Source organism: Manduca sexta, chromosome 5 (genome assembly GCF_014839805.1).
Source record: "Manduca sexta isolate Smith_Timp_Sample1 chromosome 5, JHU_Msex_v1.0, whole genome shotgun sequence".
Lineage (NCBI taxonomy): Eukaryota > Metazoa > Arthropoda > Insecta > Lepidoptera > Sphingidae > Manduca > Manduca sexta.
The window spans coordinates 828,741-853,530 of NC_051119.1; the positions used below are offsets into that span (position 1 = coordinate 828,741).

General features: G+C 36.9%; 1 protein-coding gene across 1 annotated transcript; it reads left to right on the top strand.

Moving 5' to 3' along the window:
- The first annotated feature begins 68 nt into the window (after window positions 1-68).
- Window positions 69-24,343, top strand: LOC115446113. Its single transcript, XM_030172671.2, has 11 exons — window positions 69-431; window positions 1,684-1,818; window positions 7,841-8,209; window positions 9,864-10,446; window positions 11,133-11,271; window positions 13,161-13,198; window positions 14,818-14,922; window positions 17,061-17,248; window positions 18,516-18,611; window positions 19,540-19,764; window positions 20,797-24,343. The coding sequence occupies exons 1-11, from the start codon at window positions 327-329 to the stop codon at window positions 21,118-21,120; spliced, it is 2,307 nt and encodes a 768-aa protein (XP_030028531.1). The 5' UTR covers window positions 69-326; the 3' UTR covers window positions 21,121-24,343.
- Window positions 24,344-24,790: the final 447 nt, after the last annotated feature.

Consider the following 24,790-nt stretch of genomic DNA (forward strand, 5'->3'; position numbering starts at 1 on the left):
GAATTGTTTTCAAATCTTTATTTGTTCACCTTAGTTTTAAGCGTGTGAAATGTCAAACTCGAAGTGCTGATTGTTAGATGCAATGTAGATGTGGTCCAAAAGCTCAGAGCCAGTCAGGAAAAAAAATCGTTCGGTGTTAAGTTGGCAAAATTGTTCGATAGTGAATAGGTTATTTCTTTTTTTGTTAGGTTTGATTTATCACTCATGCGCACTCATAAATCAGACTCCATCAGATACGATGTTTGAAGATCCGACTCCATCCGACTCTTTATTCCATAGTATTTTTAAGCGCATGTGTTAGTGCTTTATAACATTATAGTATAGTCATGGAACAAAAAATAAATAATCTTTCCGTGTGTAATTTAAGAAGTTTTTCGTATAGGCATTTGCAGCAAATCGCAAAATCTATGCATTTACCGTCCAACGTCAAGGTGAGCTACAGAACTTTATGTTTACTCGCTTTCTCACTTGCTTCGCTATATTATGCTGTTCGTGTCTTCCTAGCTGTCGCAGGTCAAATTTATGTGGTTTAACTAATATAAATATTGCTACCGGATCATTGCCTAGTTATAACCTTTCTGCTCACTTGCTGTCATTAAGATGTATGTAAATGTTCTAGAAGCAAGGCGTAATGTGGGATTTGCATGGTTGTTATGTGTAAGATTGCTTGCTGATGTGTTTTGTGCCAATAAGAAACAGTTGACTCGATGCTTGGATCTTGGTTGCCTCTTTGATATCACATACAGTGCTTAGTTATCGTTCAATGGCGAATTATACTTATCAACATGGACTATGGAAGAAACCAGTAAATCATACAAATATTACTAAATATATATTATTAAACATATATTCACTTGATGTTCATTAATATCCATTGTTCTTAAACCCCTAAAATATGAAATTATTATTAGTAGAGTCATGGACTCACTGCTGCCCTTAAAGGAAAGGAATTGGTGTCTGGGCATTTGCAAATCCCATTCACCATGCATAACACAACAGCCAGCAATCACTCATCATGGTTCTTTGTGAGAGAGGAGCCACCCGTGGAGCTGTGCCATCCATGCACCCATACTCAAGCTTTTAAATGGGCCACAAAGATGTTTTATTAGATGGTGCCACAGGCCTCAATGAAAATTAATGACCTACTTAGTCATGAATAAAAACTTATTTTTAAATGGTGATGCCCATTTAAAATTGCCAGCTTAACTACTTAACAAACAAGCATCTATGCATAACCTGTGTTCCATTAAAAGAGGCAATGACTCCAAACAAATATGTGCTTTATGCATATAAACATAAAGACAAATTGGAAAGATGTTATTGTATGTGTTTTAATAATTTCTTGTAAGGGCCTTCATAAATTTCAATAAATTTTTAATTTATTGAGTTTTTAGAGTCAGTTTTCATGTTTTTTTTTTAAAAGCATTCACAATTAATTGAATGTTTTTATTCTTATAGAGTCTGGATACAACTTTAGCAAGCATGGCAAACTTTTTTAATTTTAGTGATATTTTCAATTTCAATTTGTCCAAAACAATCAAGTAGGTATAATGCTGAAGGTGGCCCTTACTTAGAAAAGCTCAGTGAGCCGCAGGTTGAGTATGCCGGGGCTATACACTTAGACAAATGTCTATCACATGTGCATACAATGACTACATTATGTCAAATATATTGATGTTTCAGAAAATGTACCTTATAGACCTTATCCACACTAAAAGGACAAAATCATCCCAAGAATTGGAGGAGTTGGTGCAGAGAGTTAAGATGGAGAGAAAGCAGCTTGCTAGCAAGCGAAGAGGCAGCAAGAAGAAAGTACAGGTAGTGATACTCATACCATCTTGTTTTGAGATTGAATTGTTTTCATTCAGTAGTGATAATGTCAATAGTCAAGTAATATTGCCAACAAAAAAAAGTTGATTTTTACAAACATTCTGTCTAAAGTTACCTTCCACAACACATTGTGTAACTACAAAGAATATACATATAGAGAAACTATTGCACGGTACCTATAGTTTGTCAACAATATATTTTTTTGTAATCTTTATTTAATGAATAAGCTTTAGAGGCATTTAATCTACATGATTATGCCAGCCTCATTGTATCCTAATACTAATTTAACAGAAAAGGAAAAACTTTATATCCTTTTTGGCTTGCTTACAAATTGAAAACATTATACTGCCATGGTAATTAAGAGGGCAGTATGTTAGAAAAGACAGTTCTGCTTTATTACATGGTTAACTAGATCGTATTTTTCTTACTGCTGATTATCAAACAAGAAAACCCATTTCTAATTTACATATATGAATGAAAAAAAAGTTTGTTTAAGTTTACATTTCAAATTGGTAATTAAAAATTGGCCGACTTTGACTTACTGCCCTCTCAATTACCATGGCAGTAAAGCGTAGCAATGGTCAACATAGGACTGTGAATATAAACAAACAACATGAAATATGTATGACAGAAACTCTAGGAACCATGCCATGAGCCATCAGATGTTCTCTTCAGGGAGCAGATGTGAAACACACTCTAACATCCATTCTATATAAAAAACATTCTAAACTCCACCTTGATTGCTATTATGTTAGTTTGAAAATAGGAATTTGGTAATATCAAATGTCACTCTATCGGGATTGAACCTTACACAGGTTCACAGCAGGTCAACCACAACTCGGGACCGTCCTGTATGCGACGAAGGCCACTGCAGATTTTGGTTGGTATCCTGGTGTGGGGTATACAGGGGTTAGGGACTCGGTGCAATGCTTCTCATATGATGCTATTCTCCCGAGTGTCAGCATTGGGCCGTAAGACCGGCGAAACCAACAACCGTTCCACTCACCCTCCAAGAGACGGTACCGGTACTTTTTGCCCGCGAAAAAACATTAACAAAAGATGAATCACAACTAGCAAGTCACAGATTAATTGACTACTGTGCAGGTATGTCGTGATGTAGGCACACTACTGAGACTGTTTTTTTTATAAGAGTACTGCAGTGACCCCACTACACCTGATTGTAAGATCAGGGGATCCAATAGAATGTCGACTGACAAGAGGTCCCTCGGCAGTCGTTACAATTATGCCGGCCTGTTGGAACCAGATATACACAAGCTGATGTCGGAACGCGACTGACTTATGAACATACGTGGGCCACTGTGACGGGTTTTAACATCTTGCGTACGGTGGTTGCTATCCGGATATAAAATATATCCTATCACGAATGTGTGTTTCTTCCACGAAAAAACTATTGAACACATTTGGATGAAATTTTATAGTAATACGAGAATTTTATATATTAGATTGGTTATACATCAGAATAATACATAAGCTACAATTTATAATGATTTTGTTTAATTTCGTTATAACAATACATATAAAGTAAGTCGGAAGAGAAATAGCAATTTCGGCATATATCCTTTTATGTGGAAGCCACTATGACCAAAATATTGATTTTTCTCAAAATCTACTGAACAGATTTTTATGAAGTTTCGTATGGAGATAGTTTTTTTTTATCGGACCCTGCAGTCAACAGCGGGGGAAACCCACGAATGGGATACTGGAATCCCCCGCTTAGCGACTGCAGGGTCCTGGAGGAAAGTTGGGAGGGGATAGCTGGGAAGGAAGTGCGGGGGAAGGATAAGGAAACCTCTAAAGATAGGAGAAAGGGAGAAGTTCGCGAGTCCTTATAGACCTCAATGTGAATTTGGCAACCAAGAGGCATACACACACAACGGACATTATAGAATGTATGGATTCTAAAACACAAATTGACTCAATTTATACGTACTTTAATTCCGCGTTCGGAAAAGTTAACCATAAGTTATTATTGCCTAGACCAGTGGTTCTCAAACTTTTTAAATGACGGAACCCTTTTGGGAAGCAAAATACTTGATGGAACCCTACAATAAAACAATTGTTTTTATACGCGCGCTCACAAGTATACTACCCGCTCGTTTTAAGTTTGCCGCTCGCCATAGGTATGATGTTCGAAAAGTAGCGTCAGCAAAACATAAAATAAAAATATTTTTTATTTAATTGTAACAATAAAAATTGTGTACGTACATATTTGGGTAAAACTATGACACATTATAAGTTTTGTTGTCACGTGGGGGAGGGTACGCGCATTCCACAGACCGGCAAACTTAGAGCGAACGGGTTGTACAAGTATAAAATTGTTGATACCAAACTTATGAGATATTGTACCAGCTATTGTACTTAACACATGTTTCTACAAATACAAATAAATAAATAAATAACGTTCATAGCGTTTTGTCTCCGCGCGGTCGCGGAGCGACCAGAGAGAGGTGTTTTGATTTTTTTTTCTAAATTCTTGCGGAACCCCGACAAAGGTATCACGGAACCCTAGGGTTCCGCGGAACACACTTAGAGTATAGCTGGCCTAGACTAAAATGTTATGGCATTCACGGATCTTTACGGCTGGTTGGTTCCTACTTCGAGAATCGAGCTCAGTGTGTTACGGCTATCGGTTATCGTTCATTCTCATTTACTGCCACGTCAGGCGTACCCCAAGGCTCCCACCTGGGTCCTATTCTATTTCTAGTTTTCATAAATGACTAGTTGACCCGACAGACGTTTTCCTGTTTTAACTATGAACTTGCAGCGCGCATTCTGTCAATCGATTAATTAACTTTTATTAAATTTTCTAAAGTTCCGCTCAACTTCCTTAATTTTTTCTTTCATAATATCCTTCTCCTGACAATAACAAACACAACAAAACATTTTTTTTGTGAAATCGGTCCAGCCGTTCAGGTGTGATGGCGTGACCAAGGAAAATAGGGATTCATTTTTATATATATAGATATAGCGCATTCCATAAAATATGGAAATTATTCAATTTTTGCAGACGACTTGAACTATACAGACATATACGGACCCAGAGCGATGTCACACTACTTCAGTCAGATTTGGACTCCATTCAAGATTGGTGGATTAATAATAAAATGATTTTAAATGCTGAGAAATGCGCACATCTAAGGTTAACTAGGAACAGAAATATTATAGATTCTACTTATTTAATAAACGGAATTGCATTAAATAAAACCACAGCAATGCAGTTGTTGTAGACTCAAAGTTAAACTTTAATTTACGTATGGACCAAATTATAAAAACATCTTGGCGGTTGTTAGGTTTCCTAAAACGGGTCGGCAAAGATTTTAAAAATCCTAACACCTTAATAGTCTAATAATTCATTAGTGCGGAGTAACTTGGAATACGCCTCCCCCATATGGAATCCAACATATAATAAACATGTTATTAGAGTCGAACTCCTTCAACGGAACTTTACTCGTTTTTGGCTTTCAAAGATCGCACCTGTCCGTACCGAGCAGAATACCCAGTGAGGCTGTCACACTTTAAGATGCATTCTTTGGAAGCCAGACGTAAAGCGGCCGATGTTATAACTTTATACAAACTGATACATGAAGATATATCGTCCGAATTGTTGTCGCGATTAAAATTTTCCGTTCCTCGTATCTTACCAAGATTCCCTTTATCTCAAACTCTTTCCTTACCTCGCAGTAGAACCAATTTAGGCAAATATGCCCCCCTAAATACACTAGCAAAGTCCTATAACGAGATGAACCCCCTTGGTGACTTGATATCTTTAGTATAAATAGTGTTTGCCAATTTAGCAGGAGGTGCTATGAAATCTTGAACAGTAATAATGATAATATCTATTAATTTTTTCTTCTATCATTCTTACTATGATCATTTAAGATTCCAAAGCTTATTTTATTAATATTACATTCCAAAGGTATAATTATTTATTCAATTGTAATTCTAGTTTATGTTGTACCTGTGTTTAATTTAATATGTTAATTTAATTAGACTAAGTTATAATTTTGTACTTTTAAAAGATTTTAAGTTCGCATTTATTTTATAAACTTATATCTGATATCAATTTAATAATTAAATATTTAGCCAATAGTGTTGTATGCACCTGTAAAGATTTGTCACCTAGAATAAGCACCTTATATTGTGGATCTTTCATATGTATTTTTCTGTGAGAAATCGTTGGTGTGTCTATTAATAAATAAATAAATAAATTAACTGTGTCCCCGGGTGCATGGGCGTGCATTCGGTGTGGAGACCGGGTGCACGTAGTGAGATTGTTGACCCTGCGTTATAGGCTAATTTCTTTCCGGGAAAATATACAGGGTCATTTTAACATTGCGTTACTAAATGAAACCACATATTCGTCTTCACCTTTGCTGACATTGTGCCAAAAATCATCCATTAATCTTCTATCTATCTATATCTATACTTATAATAAATCTGTAGAGAGGTCAATTCTGTACATGAAATATATTTCCAAAATAACTATCAGGGGGTGATTAGGGATCGATACTGATGCCAAAAATGCAGTTAGTAAAATTTTTGTCTGTCTGTCTGTCTGTCTGTATAACCGTTATGGAAACAAAAACTACTCGACGGATTTTAGCGAAACTTGGTACAATTATTTTTCATACTCCTGAGCTGGTTATAGTATACTTTTCATCACGCTACAATTAATAGGAGCAGAGCAGTGAAGGGAAATGTTCTGAAAACGGGAGAAGTTACTCAATTTTTTAAGCTTCCGTCGCGTGTGCAACCTTAATGGTTAAAGCTACACAGAAATCATGTATCACGAAAATGTTCTCTTTAAAATTATATAAAAAATATCCCACGACAGCATATGTCTATCTTTTATGGTTGACTCACAATAACACGTGTAACTCCCGATAGCTTAGCAGTTCGAAGCTTTCTCATTATATTTGTCTACTCTTACGTTTATAACACTCTCAGTCATCCTAATTAAAAAAGTTTACATTATTAAATATTCCATAAAAAAGAATCATAGAAATCGGTATAGAAACACCAAAGTTATACATGAAATACGCTAATAATAAGCCATCACGCGTGAATACTGAATCATGCTATATGCTTCCTTCGATTTCACCAGAATCCCATCATCAGACCTTGATCGGACAATCGGACCACCTGTATACCACTGTAATACCACCATACATTAAAAAAACATCCCGACAAATTGAGCACCTCATCCATTTTAGAAGTCCGAAATCCACGCAGGCGAAGCTGCGGGCGGAAGCTAGTAACTAATATTTTTACCAAAAATCCTGGTTTTAGTTTTCTCATTATTTGATTATTTTGTAGTTTAATGCGAATATGGCGTATGCATGAGTGTATTTCTGACTGAAAGTATGATGTCGCTGCGACGAATTCTCTTAGAGTAGTAGTAGTGGCATTAGGGCGCGTAAAATTGAAATTACTTTTAATAATATTTATTTTGTTCGAAACTTACACTTTTTTATTTTACTTCTACGGCTCAAGTAACTTACTGTAAAGTATTATTTCCAAGTAGATAAGTATGTGGTTTTATTTAGTAAGGCGATGTCAAAATGACCCTGTATAGCGGGACTTTTATCCCGGAAAACTCCTTCACGCGAGCGAAGCCGCGAGCAAACGCTAGTATTCAATAAGGTTGATAACTGAATAGTACGTATGGGTGTGGAACGGACTGCCGAGACGAATGTCCGCAGGTTCAAACCCCAAGGGCACACACCTCTGACTTTTCTAAAATCATGTGTGTATTCTTTGTGAATTTATTGTTCGCTTTAACGGTGAAGGAAAACATCGTGAGGAGACCTGCAAATCTGAGAAGTTCTCTATAGGAATTTCGAAGGTGTGTGAAGTCTACCAATCCGCACTAGGCCAGCGTGGTGGACTAAGGCCTAATCCCTCTCAGTAGTAGAGGAGGCCCGTGCTCAGCAGTGGGACAGTATATAATACAGGGCTGATATTATTATATATAACGTTTGTGGCGCAGGGTGCAGAAGTGTCGTCGACGTGGCACGTATCGCCGCCGGCCGCCTGTAAACTACACCGAGACGTCACCAGGCACAGCCCCGACCTCTCCGTCAACAAGCAGATGAACAATGTGCTGAAGGTGTACTCGCCGCCTTCGCTGGTCAAGAGCGACAGGGTGCTGCGCAGTTCCCGCGAGAGGCCCAACTACAGGATAATGAACACGAGCAACACCCTCATCGGTGTCATTAAGGCGCAAAGTCCGAAAGCAACTAAGATCAATATAATAAGCATGGGCGGGCGACCCAAGTTCAATGTGACTGCTATCGTTAAGAAACAGAACTGCGGGGTGAATAGGGAAAGGCAGATGATCCCCTACACTCGCACCATGGTAATGTGTATAATCGTACTTATATGATAATATCTTACTTATACAGTCTTACTTATAAAATTGTAGTGTTACGAGGTGATTAAGAATTGTTTAAAGAGCTGTAATAATCATCACTGGTTTCTAGTTTAAACCTTATTAAGAAGCAAGATGGCGGGTTTTGACTAACAACTGATCAAGTAAATTTGTGTTTTAATTAAGCATAGCTTTGCGAATTTTTTATATGTAAGACATAGTGCGTAAGGGAAAGGCTACCGAAAACGAAGATAATAGTGTTAGTTAGTTCTAAACAAATCTCGTTCGAATGATTACTGTTTTACTGGGTTTATTATTAATTTCTATACAGCGCAGTGAATGGATAGGTAAATAAATATTTTGAAAAAATATTTTAAAATTACCGTAACACTAATATCAGCTGACGGAGGTCAACGCTCACGCTGTCAGCGCGATCAGCTCTCCGCTAGTCCGCATAAGCTTGGTATTTTGATCCTCTTACCTACGTACTATCATACAAACGCGGGTGACAATTGCGATCATAAACGCGCGCCTGAATAATGATACCTAAAACAAGCATAATTACAACTGCTTTTAGAGTGACGCAAACCAGTGCATAAGATCCTATCTACAATTTTAGTCATTAATCACTTGAATTACTAATACATGCTACGGAATTGTTTGTTTTTGCCGTTTAGAGAAATGTTGTTATTTTAAGTTTCGCCCCGCGTCACCGTGCCTCGTTCGTCCGCCTTGCGTTAAGGCCCGTCTCCAAACAAACGGCCTTGAGACTTAGCTGAATACATTTACGCCGCACAATAGGGTATTTGATTTATTTTTACTGATATAACTTTTATAATATACTAGTTGACCCGACAGACGTTGTCCCGTCTTAACCATGCATTTGCAGCGCGCATTCTGTCAACCGCTGACAGTTATTTCAAACAATTGACAGTTATATAAAATTAATATTTTCGTTAAGTTTTCTTAAATTTTCTATTTTTCCGCGCAATTTTTTGAATTTTTCTTTCATAAGAACCTTCTGACAATAACAAACACAACAACAAAAATAGTGAAATAGGTCCAGCCGTTCACGCGTGATGGCGTGACCAAGGGAAATAGGGATTCAATTTTATATATATAGATGTACGTCGTATGAATTCTAAAAAGAAATCATTGAAATCTGGTGAGAAATCCACAAGTTATAAGCCATTGAAATTTGGTAGTAAGGGTGAGTGTTAACGAAAAGGGACAAAATATTTGCATGTGACGTCAGCGGGTATTACGATGCGTGCGAAGGAAAGGGATGGAGCGATATCCCCTCCACGGCCACTTCTGCACGTAGCGATATTTGAATTTTAATTACTGCCTCATTTCTTGTCGAATTTTAATGCTGTTTTCGTAGAAGAATTTTTTTTATTCCATTATATTACCGTTGTGTTACAGAGAGCGTTTCCTTTATATCAGTGTCGCATGTGGTTTCACCCGCGATAAATATCTTATCCGGGAAAACACTAGCTTATACGTGAATCCAAGATACAGTCTAAAGAATGAATAAAGATGTAATGGTATCCAGTTAAACAATTGTAATATTCACCTCAAACATTCAACAATCATACTGATTATATATGTTACATGTAATAATGTGAGTTTTGTATTTTAGCCCACACCACCTCCCAGGATCCACGAGAGAAGACTGAGCGGCATATCACCTCTGAACACAGAGAGTGATATGTTCACACCAACTGTTAACTTCACCAGAAGGGACGGCACCATGTCTAGAATAAACGCACTAGTCTACAAGACGCCGCGGTTCACCTACAGTCGAGACAAAGAAGTATACAAAATGGACGACCGAAGCACACAGACAGTCAACGATTACGAGCCAGTGCCGTGCCTCGCGGAGTTAACGCAACACAATATGGAGACCAACACGTATGGAGTAGAGAGTCAGGGTGCAGAGATAGAGTGTGTGGTGGAAGACTGCGAATATTATCACAAGAAGATCAGGGCGGAGCGCGTGCGCAGCGTCAGGGCGCCGCCCGAGCCCGGGACTGCTGGCAGTAGTGCTGGTGACGGTGGTGGTGCTGGTGACGGCGGTGGTGCTGGTGACGGCGGTGGTGGCGCTGGTGGTGGTGAGACCGGCCGCCTGCCCACCATCGCGCAGGTGTTCAGCCGGCTCAGCGCCGCGCGGCCGAGCCTCACGCAACCCATACACGTGGAAGTCAGCACCGAGGCTGAACGAAGTAATTTACAATTTTACATATAAATATCACAATGCACTCATGGAAAAATGAATCAATTCTGGTAAAATAATTATTATTTGTTTAAAATTAATAATGTGATGATTAAGTTAATGATGAACTTTAAACAACAGCAACACTGTCCAAGTATCAAATTAACATTATATGGCAGTATGCCTCGGTTGTTTCCCTGAGGTGAGATGGTAATCTCATGATGCCTAGTAATTACATGGGCTATAATTTCCGTCAAACCAAAACATAAGCTGTATGGCGGTAGATATTCACTTTACAGTGGCACTAGCATAAAACTCATATCATTTAGATAAACAAAACAACACGACTTTATTCCTGAAGGGATAGGCAGAGGTGCAAGCAGGTCCCTACTTTTCGACATGTCGAATCCACGTCCCATGATGTGATAGAGTGTGAGCCTATTGCCATATCGGATACTCCAGATTTCGAGAAGATAATAAGCAGAAAACGCAATATCATGTCCCTCAAATCGGGATTCGAATTCGGGATATCCACTACGCGCCTAGTCTTGCACATTGCAATATTTGTAATATGAATTGCTACCTTACTAACAATACAATTTTATAGCTGGTTTCACTAATGGCTCTTTTCGTATTTGTTATTACGTAAATGAATCGTCAAAATGGATGACAGTTATATCGCGTATTGCCGTGCAGCGCTATGGTGCCCGCCGGCGGAGCCTCGGTGCGGCGCGCTGGAGCGGCTGTACACGCTGCGCGGCGCGGCGGCGCTGCTGCACGTGGCGCCCGCCGCCGACACGCGCTGCGTGTTCGCCACACGCACCGTCACCTCCGTGTGAGTACCGCTTCTTACATGTAGGCTGCAGGCGCCTCGACAGCGACCGACTCGGGAAAGGAAGAGGAGTATCAATTATTGATTCAAAGAGGCAGGGGTACAATGGAAAATTTCGTATTCTCCCAATGATTCAATACAAGTAAATATAGACAGAATTATATTCTCGTGTTGAATCCTGGAAGAAGGGACAGAGTAGCTGCTGTAGCGACGTCAATGCTGGGCATAGGTCTTATCACGTCCATATCAAGCAAGTTTGTTCTCTTGTAATAGGGGAGTTAGCCTATTACCATTTACTGGGCAATGACTGGCTTTGGGCTAGTACTGAATAGTACCCAAAAACACATTGACAATCGAACCCGACACCTTATGGCAGTCGCATTGCAATACAACTGCACCACAAAGGCAGTCATTTAAGTTTTTATGAGCTTATAGCTCTGTCATAAGGGAAAGGGAGAGAACATTTATTATATGCGTCCCAAAAGCTCAATTGATAGTCAGACACTAATTCTAAATTGAGTATGTTTAAATCAATCAACTTAATAATTGTAATAATCCATATAAATATAACTAGCTTTTGTTCGCGGTTTCGCTCGCGTGAGTGAGTTTTCCGGGATAATTTTTTTCCGACTTACTTGATATGTATCGTTATGTACCTAATTACACAAAATAACTATAAATTGTATCCTATGTGCTATTCTGATGTATAACCAATATAACTGTAAAGTTCCATACAAATCCGTTCAATAGTTTTTTCGTGAAAGAGGAACAAACATACATACATCCTTACATCCATATAATTGTTTGTTTGTTATCCTGTCTAACTAACAATTTCTCTATTATTGTGTGCATTTTTTATGCTAAAGTATTGGAACAATAGTCCAGTGGGTGTGATGCTTTCTGCTTTGACATACAGTAAGAAACAAAAATAAATGAAACAAGTTTAAAACGTCATAATAATATACACAGTTTTCTCTTAAATAAAATAAACCATACAGAATATTAAAATGAAAAAAATAATTGATATGACACTAAAGTGAATATTTTAGTTTTGAATTTGTTAAGGTATTTTTGTTTCTAACTGAATTTGCCTGTGACCTCTAGTATGATCGGCGTAATGTCGATACATACGGGGTTATTTCTTTTCATTTATGTGTACTTAGTGTTGGGATTTGCTCCAATGCGATAGTGCACATTATTCCCCGCAAAACCTGGCTATTTTACAAAGGGTAGCCAAATTATAAAATCAAATCTAAGAGTTACCATAAATTAAATTAAAATTTTTTTAATGTCCAATAATTAAGTAATAATTTTAAGCAACACGCAACCATAATTCCTGCAATATTAGAAACTTTTTTAAAGGGAATGTGAGAGGTGCTAGACAAAGTAACAGTAAATACTCAACTAATATTCATAATAATCGGAAAAAAAGTTATTTTTTTGATAAACGTCCATATCCTATTTTTAATTTGTTTGAAATAGTCTAACAGCTATTTACATTTAATTTTCATGTCCCAAAAGCAGATGGGGTAGAATATATTTAATATATATAAAAATGAATCCCTATTTCCCTTGGTCGCGCCATCACGCGTGAACGGCTGGACCGATTTCACTATTTTTTTATTGTGTTTGTTATTGTCAGGAGAAGGTTCTTATGGAAGAATAAATTTAAAAATTTGCGCGGAAAATTAGAAAATTTAAGAAAACTTAACGAAAATATTAATTTTACATAACTGTCAGTGGTTTATTTATTTATTATATTTTACATATATTATTGACTAAACCTTTCCTGTTTTGGATAGCCTTGTATTAAACTTGCTTGGTTCGAGTCTTTCCCCTGGCCTGCTGTCCCGCCTGCTCCCTGCACATGCTTCATGCTCGATACCTTTCAGTTTGCTGCCGCCGGCGGTCCACAGCGATCATAACGCTTGTAAGTGCTTTACTCGTATTAATTACACGCTGGGGCCACATTAACGTTTAACGGCAATAATTCACGCGTTAATGGAGGTGTGACCTTGAGTAATGTCATTTTGTTTAATTTTAAAATGTTATTTATGCAATAAGTGCTTTAACTTGTGTGTGGCCCTAGCGATAGTGAAGTTCTGAAAGCGCGTGAGGAAGAATTAACAATTAGTTTACCGCCATAAGGAAAAAAGACTTTTTTAAGATTTTTTTTTGTACTGAGAAAAAAGTATTGTTTAATTCGTTTACATATTAATTACGAATATTTACATAAATAATGAAAAAAATGTTTTACTATGTTACACTATGGTTGATATATCTTTTTCCCTTTGACTTCAATATTGTACAAAATGGTTAATTATTTGAGAAAAGTAAATTGTGTGTAGACGGAAAAAACGTATTTTTTCAATAACATTTAATATTAAATAAAGTGCTGTACTATAATTCGATGAAACTGCAATCAGTTGGGCGATCCGAGTTTTCTTGATGTCAATTTGATCATGTGTTGAATGTCGGATTGATATATTGATCTGGGTTGCTTATTGTACAGCAGCCAGATTGACCTAATGTATCAATTATGACTGACTCACGCTCTTTTAGAACATCACAGGTCATTTGCGCATACATTTATGGCGATTTAAAGAGATAATATACAGGGTGTGAGGGAAATGACTAAAACCGATGTACAGGGGAAGTACTAATTATAAGAAAGATAAAAAACGAACATGTATTATTAATTCTTTGCTCTTACGTAGATAAATACATTAGTTATCCATTTTAACAAGCTTTTGTTCGCGGCTGCACCCGTTTTCGTTTTATGATTAATATTTTAAAAAACTAGCCTATTTTCTTGCTTAGAGTTTAAAGCTACTCCATATAAAAAATCACCACAATCGATTCAGTGGTTGAGGCGTGGAAGCCTATTAGAATTACTCCATAATTTTTAACAGACTAGGAAAATATGAGATTCTATATTCTTGTATTTTTAATTCATTTTATATATTTTAGACCAAATAACCCGAGATGTGAGTTTGGTTTCTGTAATACCTTTTCAATTGTTAATAGATCAGTATGCATAAACGCCACGTAGCTAATTATAGTGACGGTTGTGTCCCTACATCGTTTCCCAAACAACCTGTATAATACCAAAATGTATAATTTGATGCTTTATATTTTTTCATCCATCTACTTCTACCCCACTAATGTAGGGTCAGCATAACACTTACACGCATGTTGCACAACTAATTGACAAAGTGTTTGCATTCAGTATGATTTATCAAGTGAGGATCCAATTTAATAAAATAACTGCATTAATTCTCTTGAATTGATATGAAGGGGAATGCGAATGCGCTAGAATATGTCGCTATCTCTCTCGCACATCAAGGCTTAGTAATCGTGACGTCATTCATCAAACTCATGCAAGCTTCATCGACAGTAACACTCAAAGTAACTGTTACTTTTGGTTTAATTATGTTTGTGTTGTGACAACTCTTATGACTCGTAGTTGCCTTATGATAGTTATTTATTATTCATAAAATACTAGTTGTTTGTGGCAGAAATAATGTGTTTATTGTGATGGTGTTTCAGCGTACCAGCGGGATAGTTCGTACGCGAGCGCAGGCGTGTTCGGCAACGAGTACCTGAGCGCGGCCGAGCAGGAGGCACTGCGCAGGGTCATCATCTGCGACGAGGGTACGCACTGGATCAGCCCACACTCATACACACAGCCATAAGAACACAATGATTTAAGTGTTTCAGTCAATTATCGACTAACCATTTAATCCGCTTTATTTTACATTATTTATAATGATTTACCAACATTTGCTTACGCTTATACAACTTATAACTATCAAACATAACAATAAGAAAATATGAATTAAGTGCAACAATTACAAGTAAACATCACATGTGCATAACAAATGGTTAGGATAATATTAGTTAGGTTCTTTGATTTATATTTTTTTTACTTACGTTTCTAAAAATCCAGTAATTCGAATGCTATACAATAAGTACAAAGACAAAAACTAACATATAATAAAAAAAAACAAGCAACAGGTATTGTTGGAGAAAAAGTATTATATAATTTTATTGTAAACTGAATACATTTTAAACTATAATATGAATGACAAAAGTATGACAAAATCTATAAATTTCTTTCAAAAGAAGTAAGTATTTTCAGTTTCAGTCAATATTTTTATTTATAATATCAGGTAAATAGGACATTGTTTTAAGTAATGACGATACTGTTCCCTGATATCTGATTATATTTAGAAAATAGGTGCTTAGATGTAGTCTCCAATTAATTAATAAGTTTATACCAAATATATAACAAATTTGACAAAAAAATAAATATATGGAAGTGAGTACACAGAATAATAAACTCTACATTATTATACATAACAGATTTATAAAATCTTAATAATTAAAAACGATAAATCTATCTTCATTAATATCTTTCTGGTAGTATAACACATGGAGTAATAACAATGATTGATTCTTGTATATAGTAACACATCTCTGTAAGTATTGCATGTAGCTTTACTATAAATGACTAGGTTTTGCTCGCGGCTTCGCCCAAGTGAAGGAGTTTACCGGGATAAAAGTGCCGCTAAAAAAAAGATTTAATTATATTTATGGGTCACTATTTTGGTCATAGTGGCTTCCACATAAAAGGTAGATATATGCTGTCGCAGACTTTTATTTAGAACTATTTAAGACAAACAATCCTACGGTACATCACCTTTGTCTAACTCCGACGGTTTAGGCAACGTACGCAAAGATAGCAATTTTTTTCCAACTTACTTGACATGTATTGTTATATTATGACCAAATTACACAAAATCATTATAAATTGTAGCCTATGTGTTATTCTGATGTATAACCAATATTACTGTAAAGTTTCATCCAAATCCGTTCCGTAGTTTTAAAGATTTAAGCACACACAGGGACAGAGAAAGCGACTTTGTTTTATACTATGTAGTGAAATAGGATTTGATGTTTAGATTTTAAATGTTTTCTGATACTTTTTAGCTTTTGCTCGCGGCTTCGCCAGTGAAAGAGTTTGCCGGGACAAAAATCTCATTCCATCCCATCTCAGTAATTTTTTTTTCATGTAAATTGGTTGTCTATATTATTACTGATATTTGATGTTGATATCATGGCTTTTGTTGACTGTTTCACAAAAATGCATGTCTTTAGTTTGTAATAAGTAAATTTTAAGTTGATTATTTTCTACTCATGTAATAATCTGATTTAGTGCGTTATTTATTTCTATTTCAGATGTTGAGTAGTTTATATATATTTTTTTGTTATTGTTTGGTCATCTGCACGGTAATAAGATAAGTTGCATTTAATGGCAAATTTTTAATATAAGTAAAAGGGGCCTAAGAGCACTTCCTTGTCATAATCCGCAAGTAATTTTTAGTGAATTGGAGGCATACCACGTATCTAATTGAAATAAAGGTTTTTAAATTCAATTTTGATACAAGAGTACAAGATAGGCCTATAATTGTATATATATTTATGTTTTTTTTAACCGAATTTGAAAAAAGGAAGCGGTTATCAATTCAAATCTAATTTCACGAGACAGCTTCTGTATTTGAGACATACAATTTTTTTTAAATAAACGCATCATCGTAGAATACAATTTCCAGTTCAATGGTACAAAGAGTGTACTAACAACAGAATTATCTTTTCATCATTTGTAATGTCCACCGACAATTTATTAATTTGTTCTGTAGATTATTATTAACAAAATACTTGAGACTATTTTCCAAACTTTTGTATTTGTGATATTAGTAAGGTAATATTTTCTGATGTAATGTCCTCAGTGCTGGGCGCGTCGCCGTTGCCGTGCGGCGCGGCGTCGGCGATGTCGGTGTCGGCGATGTCGGCGTCGGTGTCGGCGATGTCGATGTCGGCAATGTCGGCGATGGCAGTGTCGGCGATGTCGGCATCGGTGTCGGCGACCATTCCACAGATGGTGGAGGACGCTTTCGAGCTCATCAGTCAGGACGGCGTGAGTGATCGCATCGCTGTTTAATAGTATTTTATTTGCACGGTAATTTCAACTTTATTCTTAAGCAAAAGCTGTAAGTTATTGTTTAGTGTGTGGCGGTAAAATTTGTGTATACTCCGCCATCTTGTCAACATCACTGGAACTGCAAAATGAATATTGACAATTAGGAAATAACTCTCAATAATCACACTAGTTGGCGACAGACGATTCTGACTTGTGATAGCAGAATTTCCGCAATGCGCAGTAAATGTACCACCTTCGAATAAGAAACGTCGCAGGGCTGTGGCAGTTCAGGTGTAGCATGAGCCTGACTGGAAATATTTCCCTTCCATAGAGGAACGCAACCATTTGTTGCTTTTCTTTGGCGACACCTATACACGCCTAGTACAGTATAGAATACTATACGCCAGTACAGAAGTACGCTACAAGTAATTTGTTCATTGTCATTGATTAAATAATATAAAACGGTCGATATGGATATCTTTGAGGGAGATCCATGTTCAGCAGTGGACATCCTGCAGCTGATGATCAATTGATTAAATAAATAAATACCGACACGGCTTGAACCTTTCAACGGGTAGGCAGAGGTGTGTACAAAACAATTTGTTCAGTTTTTATTGTTCACTACACCACACTCAGATGCAAGTCACTATATTTTAGTAGGTGTAAGGTCACAAGTTAAAAATGAAACATATACCAACAACACCTTGATACATTGTGTATAATCTCACTGGAGTTATTGCGGTGTTATTGCTGAGGTCTTGGGTTCGATGCCTGGTCAAGTAAAGTGATACTGGTGGTAGGTCTCTCATATGTGAGAGTCCGCCTGGCTAGGTACCACCGCAATGTCTATTTCTGCCACGAAGCAGCACTGTGTAGTCTCTGTTGTGTTCCGGTTTGAAGAGCATTGTAGCCAGTGTAACTACTGGACATAATAAGACATCTCATGTCTCAGGATGGCGAGCGCAGTGGAATACCAAACAATACTTTGTACTTCAAGGTTTGTGTTTCTACTATTTATGGGCGGTCGTATCGCTTACCATCAGGCTAACAGCAAGCTCGTCTCGTCATTCAAAGCAATAAAAAATAAATGCTGGCTTCCCTAACTTGTATCAGCACAAAGTTCAGTACTCTGTAAATGACAATATACTCTGCTGCTATACGTGGGCTTTTGATATAACACAGAAACCCTATTATTGTTCATAAGGACAAGAAATTTGTACAAACACTAAATAAATATGTATAATGCGTGTGCCTGTGGTTCCAGGACTACATGGAGCGCATCGGCATGGAGGAGCGGATGCGATGCTTCCTGTGCGCTTGGGCAGGACCCAAGTTCATACTCGAACACCACATCAGGAAGGTACAGAATTGTTTATATATCTGTCGTAAGTAATTGGTATATATGTTCTGAGTTATTTATAAAATTAATTAAAAAGATGTGTTATTGACACGAGAGTTTATTTCAGAGTAAAATATGTAACTAGGCAAACAACATTCAAATATTTACAAAAATAGAACACATAAAAAAATATTAGTCACAACAAAGTTTACATTCTACAACAATATCTTACCTAGTTGCCCTGAGGCAGCGTCTATCCGTGTGACAAAATTCATCTAAATCAGTTCAGCAGTTTCAACAAGCATTCGTCTTTCTGAAGTACTCGCGGTTTCGACAGATGTTCACCTGCCAAATAAAGTGATTTCAAATGTCATCAAAATCTATCTAACGGTTAAGGAGGAATTCAGTGACGTACGGACGTAGAGAAGAATTATATTATACAATATTTTTGTTTTATAAAAAAATCAGCTGACTGCTAATTTCATATTCAATTAAGCCCGAAGTAAAAATAGTCGTTAAGGTTTCTGATTTTTTTTTAAATTTCCCTTATTTTTTCTTTTATAAGAACCTTCTCTTGATAATAATTAACACAACAAAAATAAATTATCGAAATTTTTCCATCCGTCCACGCATGATGCGATGACCAAGGGAAATAGAGATTCATTTTTATATAGATAGATTATATTAGCTTTCTGGGATATTGTTTTTCCGATTTGATATGTGTCGTTATATTATGATCAAATCACACAAACACATTATAAATTGTAGCCTATGTGTTATTAAGATGTATAACCAATATTACTGTAAAGTTTCATCCAAATCCGTTCAGTGGTTTCTTCATGAAAGAGGAAGAAACATACATACATCCATCCTTACAAACTTTCGCATTTATAATATTAGTAGGATGCTATTAGTAAAATTTATGATCTACATTTTGTGATGTTTACAGGAGCACTCGTCGCAGATCGAGAGCGTGGACGAGGGAGCGTGTCGACTGCGCTTCTCACTCGCCACGCTCGCGGCACAGGGGGACGCGCAGGGGAGCCAGGGGACCGGGCCAGGGGACGCGCCAGGGGACTGGCCAGGGGACAGTAGGCTGCTGTCGTACGGCGGCCGCCTGCTCGTACTCAGCGCCAAGTACGACGACCCGCAGCAACTCACCGCCGCGATACACGTGAGTCTACCGATTCCACGGTGCTTGGGAGTTGGCGGAGCTGAGCTGTGAACACCTGAGGCTGCTTGACCGGGGAAGGACCACTGTAACGGTGAAGTTACAGGAACGATTTGACTAAGATTATGGAGGTCACTGTCGACTGGGTTACCACTTGTAATACAAAAAAACACTAACAATATATCACCACTCTTCAAGGCATTTTTGCTTGCTTATTACTGCAATGATGCTGCATGGTATATGTAAATAGATATCACTCACTGTATAGGTGTAACAAATACACTGTTATACAGGGTATTTTGGCATTGCGTTACTAAATTACTTCACATACTTATCTTTCTGAAAATACACTTTACAATAAATTACTCGAACTATAGACATAAAATATAAAAGTGTAAGTTTCGAACAAAATAAATGTTATTGAAAAGTCATTTTATATTACACACCATAATTCCACTACTACTGCTCCACGAGAATTCGTCGCAGAAACAACAAACTTTCAGTTAGAAATATACTCGCGCGCATGCTATATTTGCACTCAACAACAAAATGACAAAAAAAAGTAAAGTAAAAACGGAATTTATGTGGAAATATTCCTTATACTTGTATCATTTTTGGCATGTTATTGGCATTTGGCATGAATGTTTCTTTTATTAACGCAATGTCCAAATGACCCTGTATAGTACTTGGGACTGACATGCGACGGGAGGTGTCCGTGCCGACGCTGTTCCACACGGACACTTGCAGGACCAATGCTGGGGTTCATGTCGTCCAAATTTATAATACGCATTTCCATAATTTCAAATTTAAAAAATCAATTAATGCTTTCTTCTAATTATTATGAACTGAATATCACAGGTTTGAGATTTTCAGTTACATGGATACATTTTTTTATTGCTTTGAAAGATGAGACGAGCTTTCCGTTCGCCTGATGGTAAGCGATACGGCCGTCCATAACCAGTAGAAACCCAAGTAAAAGCAAATGATTACAATGAATTTCTCCTCAGCCCACTTGAGTTTACAAACCGCACACAGGCCCTGTCGGAGGACACGGCGCCGCGCGCGACGCTGACGGTGTACAACAAGCGCACCGGCGAGCCGCACGCGTGGCGCGGGCGCGTGCGCGAGCTGTCCGCCGCGCATGCGCCGTACGCGGCGGCGTGCCTGCGCCTGCCCCTGGCCGCCGTCGACGTGCTGCCCAACAGCGCCCGCCTGCTCCTCATCAACAGGACGCTGGTGGGCGCCTCCCCTGCCTGCCCTGCCTGCCCTGCCTGCCCTGCCTCCGTCGCCAGGGTGGTGGTGGGCGAGCCAGCGCTACACGACATACACATCGACATGTTCGTGCAGCTGTGGGATTAGTGTTCGTCACGGCGGCTCACGGACACGCCACGGACACGGCACGGCAGTGTTGTCATCACGAGAGCCAATACCATACTCGTGTTCATTTGTTGATCAAAGAACACGAGTCGGTTATCTAGATATGAGATCTGACAAGATCAAAATGGAAATTATATTTTTATACGCATTCTGTAGTTACGGTGATTACACCAAATGTGACCGAGTTGTAAAATTTATGTTAAGTTTAGTATACAACGGCCATCACAATATTATTCATGTAAGCATTCGAAAGTACCGATTCACCGTCAAACCTTAATATCGACTGTTAGCACGCTAATTGACTGGGCGGCATTAAGTTTTATAAGTGTTTAATATCACCACATTTTTCTCCATTTTTTAACTTGATTTAATTTTTTTGAAAATATGTCGTTCAATTAGCCTGCCAACCGTCGACTTATGTTTATTTCAGTAGTATATACTGCAGTGGTGATGGGTACATATATTCCGATTCCTGTCGGCTTCCTTTTTGTAACTTATGTAAAATCTAATTATCATTAGAACGATTTGCACCGCATTAATGCACAATAATGCCTAACGATGGTTCCTTAGTAAACTATCGTATTTGAAAAATTGATATTCGCTTTTTTAACGTTTCCTTATCTAGGTACTGTTTATTTATACAGTTCATTGTACTAAAAAGAATAAATAATATAAATAAGAAAAGAGAGACAAAGGGCACATGTATAAATGGCCGTCTCATTGCTCTAGGCAATGTCTTCCAGACTACCTTGGAATGGATATAAAAACGAGAAAGAGAGGGTGGTGCAGTGCATTATATTATATTAATAAATAACAAAAGAATAACTGATTAACAATGCATACATAAACTACCATACACATACATTTACTAACACACCCATTAAAAAAAGTTAGTATATGATTTTTAATGAAGCTATTTACATTTAACTTTTGAATTAAATGCATTTGGTAGTGAACAGTGCCTACATAACGAAACATTAAAAGTGAATCGCTTTTTCCAGATACGATAGTTTACTGAGGAGCCATCGAATTATGTTGTGTCGGTTCCATTTCAAAAGATGTCACCCTTCACCACTGACGTACTGTATGTAATATTGAAGGTCATAAGTAATGTGTTACGATGTCTCGTGCTCGCATTCCTCTTATTTATATTGAATCGATGGCTACTCTACACTATGCTCCTAGTACGCGAATAATGGTTTACATTGTGGAAGTTTCTCAAAATATTCCCGTATATTCATAGTTTATTTTATATTTTTGATAGTTACTTAAGACTGAAGTGAAAGACTGAGACAGCTCGGAATGCTATTTTGATAAGTTTTTGAGTTTAAAACTAAACTCTTAGAGATATGTTTTTATAGTTGATTTTTGAAATCTATATTTTGTTGTGTATTTTTGGTAATCTTGATTGTTAGAAATAAGTAGAACTTATTTTGATGTTATGTTTAGTTTAACCGTAACGTGAGGGGCCCACCGGCGTACACACATTAAAGCAAACATTAAACAGTACAGTTAGTTATAGATCAGGCATCAGGAAAGGGATTTGTGCTCCAAAAGTTATCACAATTTGGTAATAAGGCATTGTCTTATTCAATATATCCGTGGGACAAAATGTCACAGCGTCCTTAGGTATTCATTTATTTATTTGAACAGCCAACAAAACATACACCTTACATAGTTATTTGTAACAATTCACTAAGTAATTGCTGCAGTGCTGTTTTACTTGCAGGCTGTCAGCATGAATATATTAATACATAAACAATTGGCTGCACCATAAGTGCAGTATACTCTAAATATAAGACTGAATATAAAACTAGATTAAGGTTTCAACAAACGAGTTCAATATTTTCTTTTTGAACATAGGAAGCGAGTCAGTATTAATACAAAAATAACATATTTACAAAATATATGCTAATATGTGCATTAAATACGTGCAAATTACGATATGAAAAATATGAAGTATTTTACATTGATATTTTGCTATTTCCCAGTATATTGAGTAACATCACATAAGTGCAAAATGTTTGTATGACAATCTTCTCAACGTCCTCTCTATATAATGTTAGCACTCATCACAGTAATGCGACAATTATTATTTACATTGTCGTGTTTACCGCCAGGGGTCCCTCAAACAACGGACTTTATATTAAATCACCGTTTTCAATGAACGATCTCAGTCACTTATCGATCCATCGTGAAAACTGACCAGAGCTTAGTTTTGTACAAGTTTTATTTAACTTGCAATGTATATACATTTGGGTTAAATTTTGTAAATGAATTATTAAGCAGTTATCCTCAACCGATTGAGATGAAATATTGTGTACACGTTTAGTTTGGATAGTGCATGGTTTGAGTGAAGTCGTTGTAAATTAAATATGGCGGACGGCACATGATGGTCTAATTTTTAAACACTTCTAATACTATATGGGTATCTAATTAAAGGATTTACTGAGAAGAAATATTAGTAAAGAATACATATAAAAACAGTCTTATTTAGATGTTTTCAAAAAAATTAAACATAACTTGTAATTGAATTTATCTTGGTTTTATACTTTGTAGAAATAAAAGTATATATATATAATACAATAATGATATAACTTGATCTCGAAAAAAGTAAATCTCGCAACAAGCTTTTATCTCTACATAGTGTAAAACAAAGATACATTCTATTTGAAGTTTTTTTTTTTCTTTTTAAAACATTTAAATAACAGCTCGTTTTTTTAAAGGTTTTTTATTATTATTTTTTCGTCATGCTTACAAATAATTTGGATCGGTTTATGCTCTGTGTCAGTCGAAGATTGTGGTCGTTTGTTGAAAACTGTCTTAAGTGAAATCATATTTGAGATTTCTTTGCATTTGATTTGAAATTGTGTAAAATTTTATACACAGGTGTAGCTCCTGTAGAAATCGTTATAGCAAGTTGTTGCTAGTGTTTACTTATTATTAGACTTTATTAGTAACTGTCAGTTCGTGCTGATGTTACTAACTCGCTTTATACTCAGTGATTCACAGTTAAGTTTTACCTTTTTATATTTTAGTTCCATAGTTTCGAGTTTAGTTAACATTTTGTTTTGATATTTCCTGCCAATACATTGTGCGGGAGTATTGTAATGTGAGGTAATTGTTATGACATTGTTCCTACTTTAAGGTGATCTCAAATTGTTATTTAAGGTTGATTTACAAAAAATTAAACGGATTTGTAAAATGTTTGTTTTTATTGTTAATTTTTGTTTATGTGAATGCATTTTCCTGTGTTGTGTCGCCAATATTTAGTTTCATACAGGCACATCAAAGTGAGCCCAGTGCACCTGATGTGAGTGGACTCCAATACAATGTCGACTGCCGAGAGATGATTATCTGTCGGCAGTCGACACAATTGTGCCGTCCTGTTGGAACTGATATACACAGGCTGATCCGGGAACGACACTCACGCGGGCCACTATAGCGGGTTTTAACACCTTATATACGATGGTCGCTATCTGGGCGGATATAAAATATATCTTACCACCACCAAAAATGTTGTATGTTATACATAAATGTTCTATGATTGTGACCTGAGACAGAAGTGTCACATTTTATTCTTATTTCTCATCATATTTTTCCGTTTTAACCGACTTCAAAAATAAGGGAAGTAATCAACTCCATGTGTAAT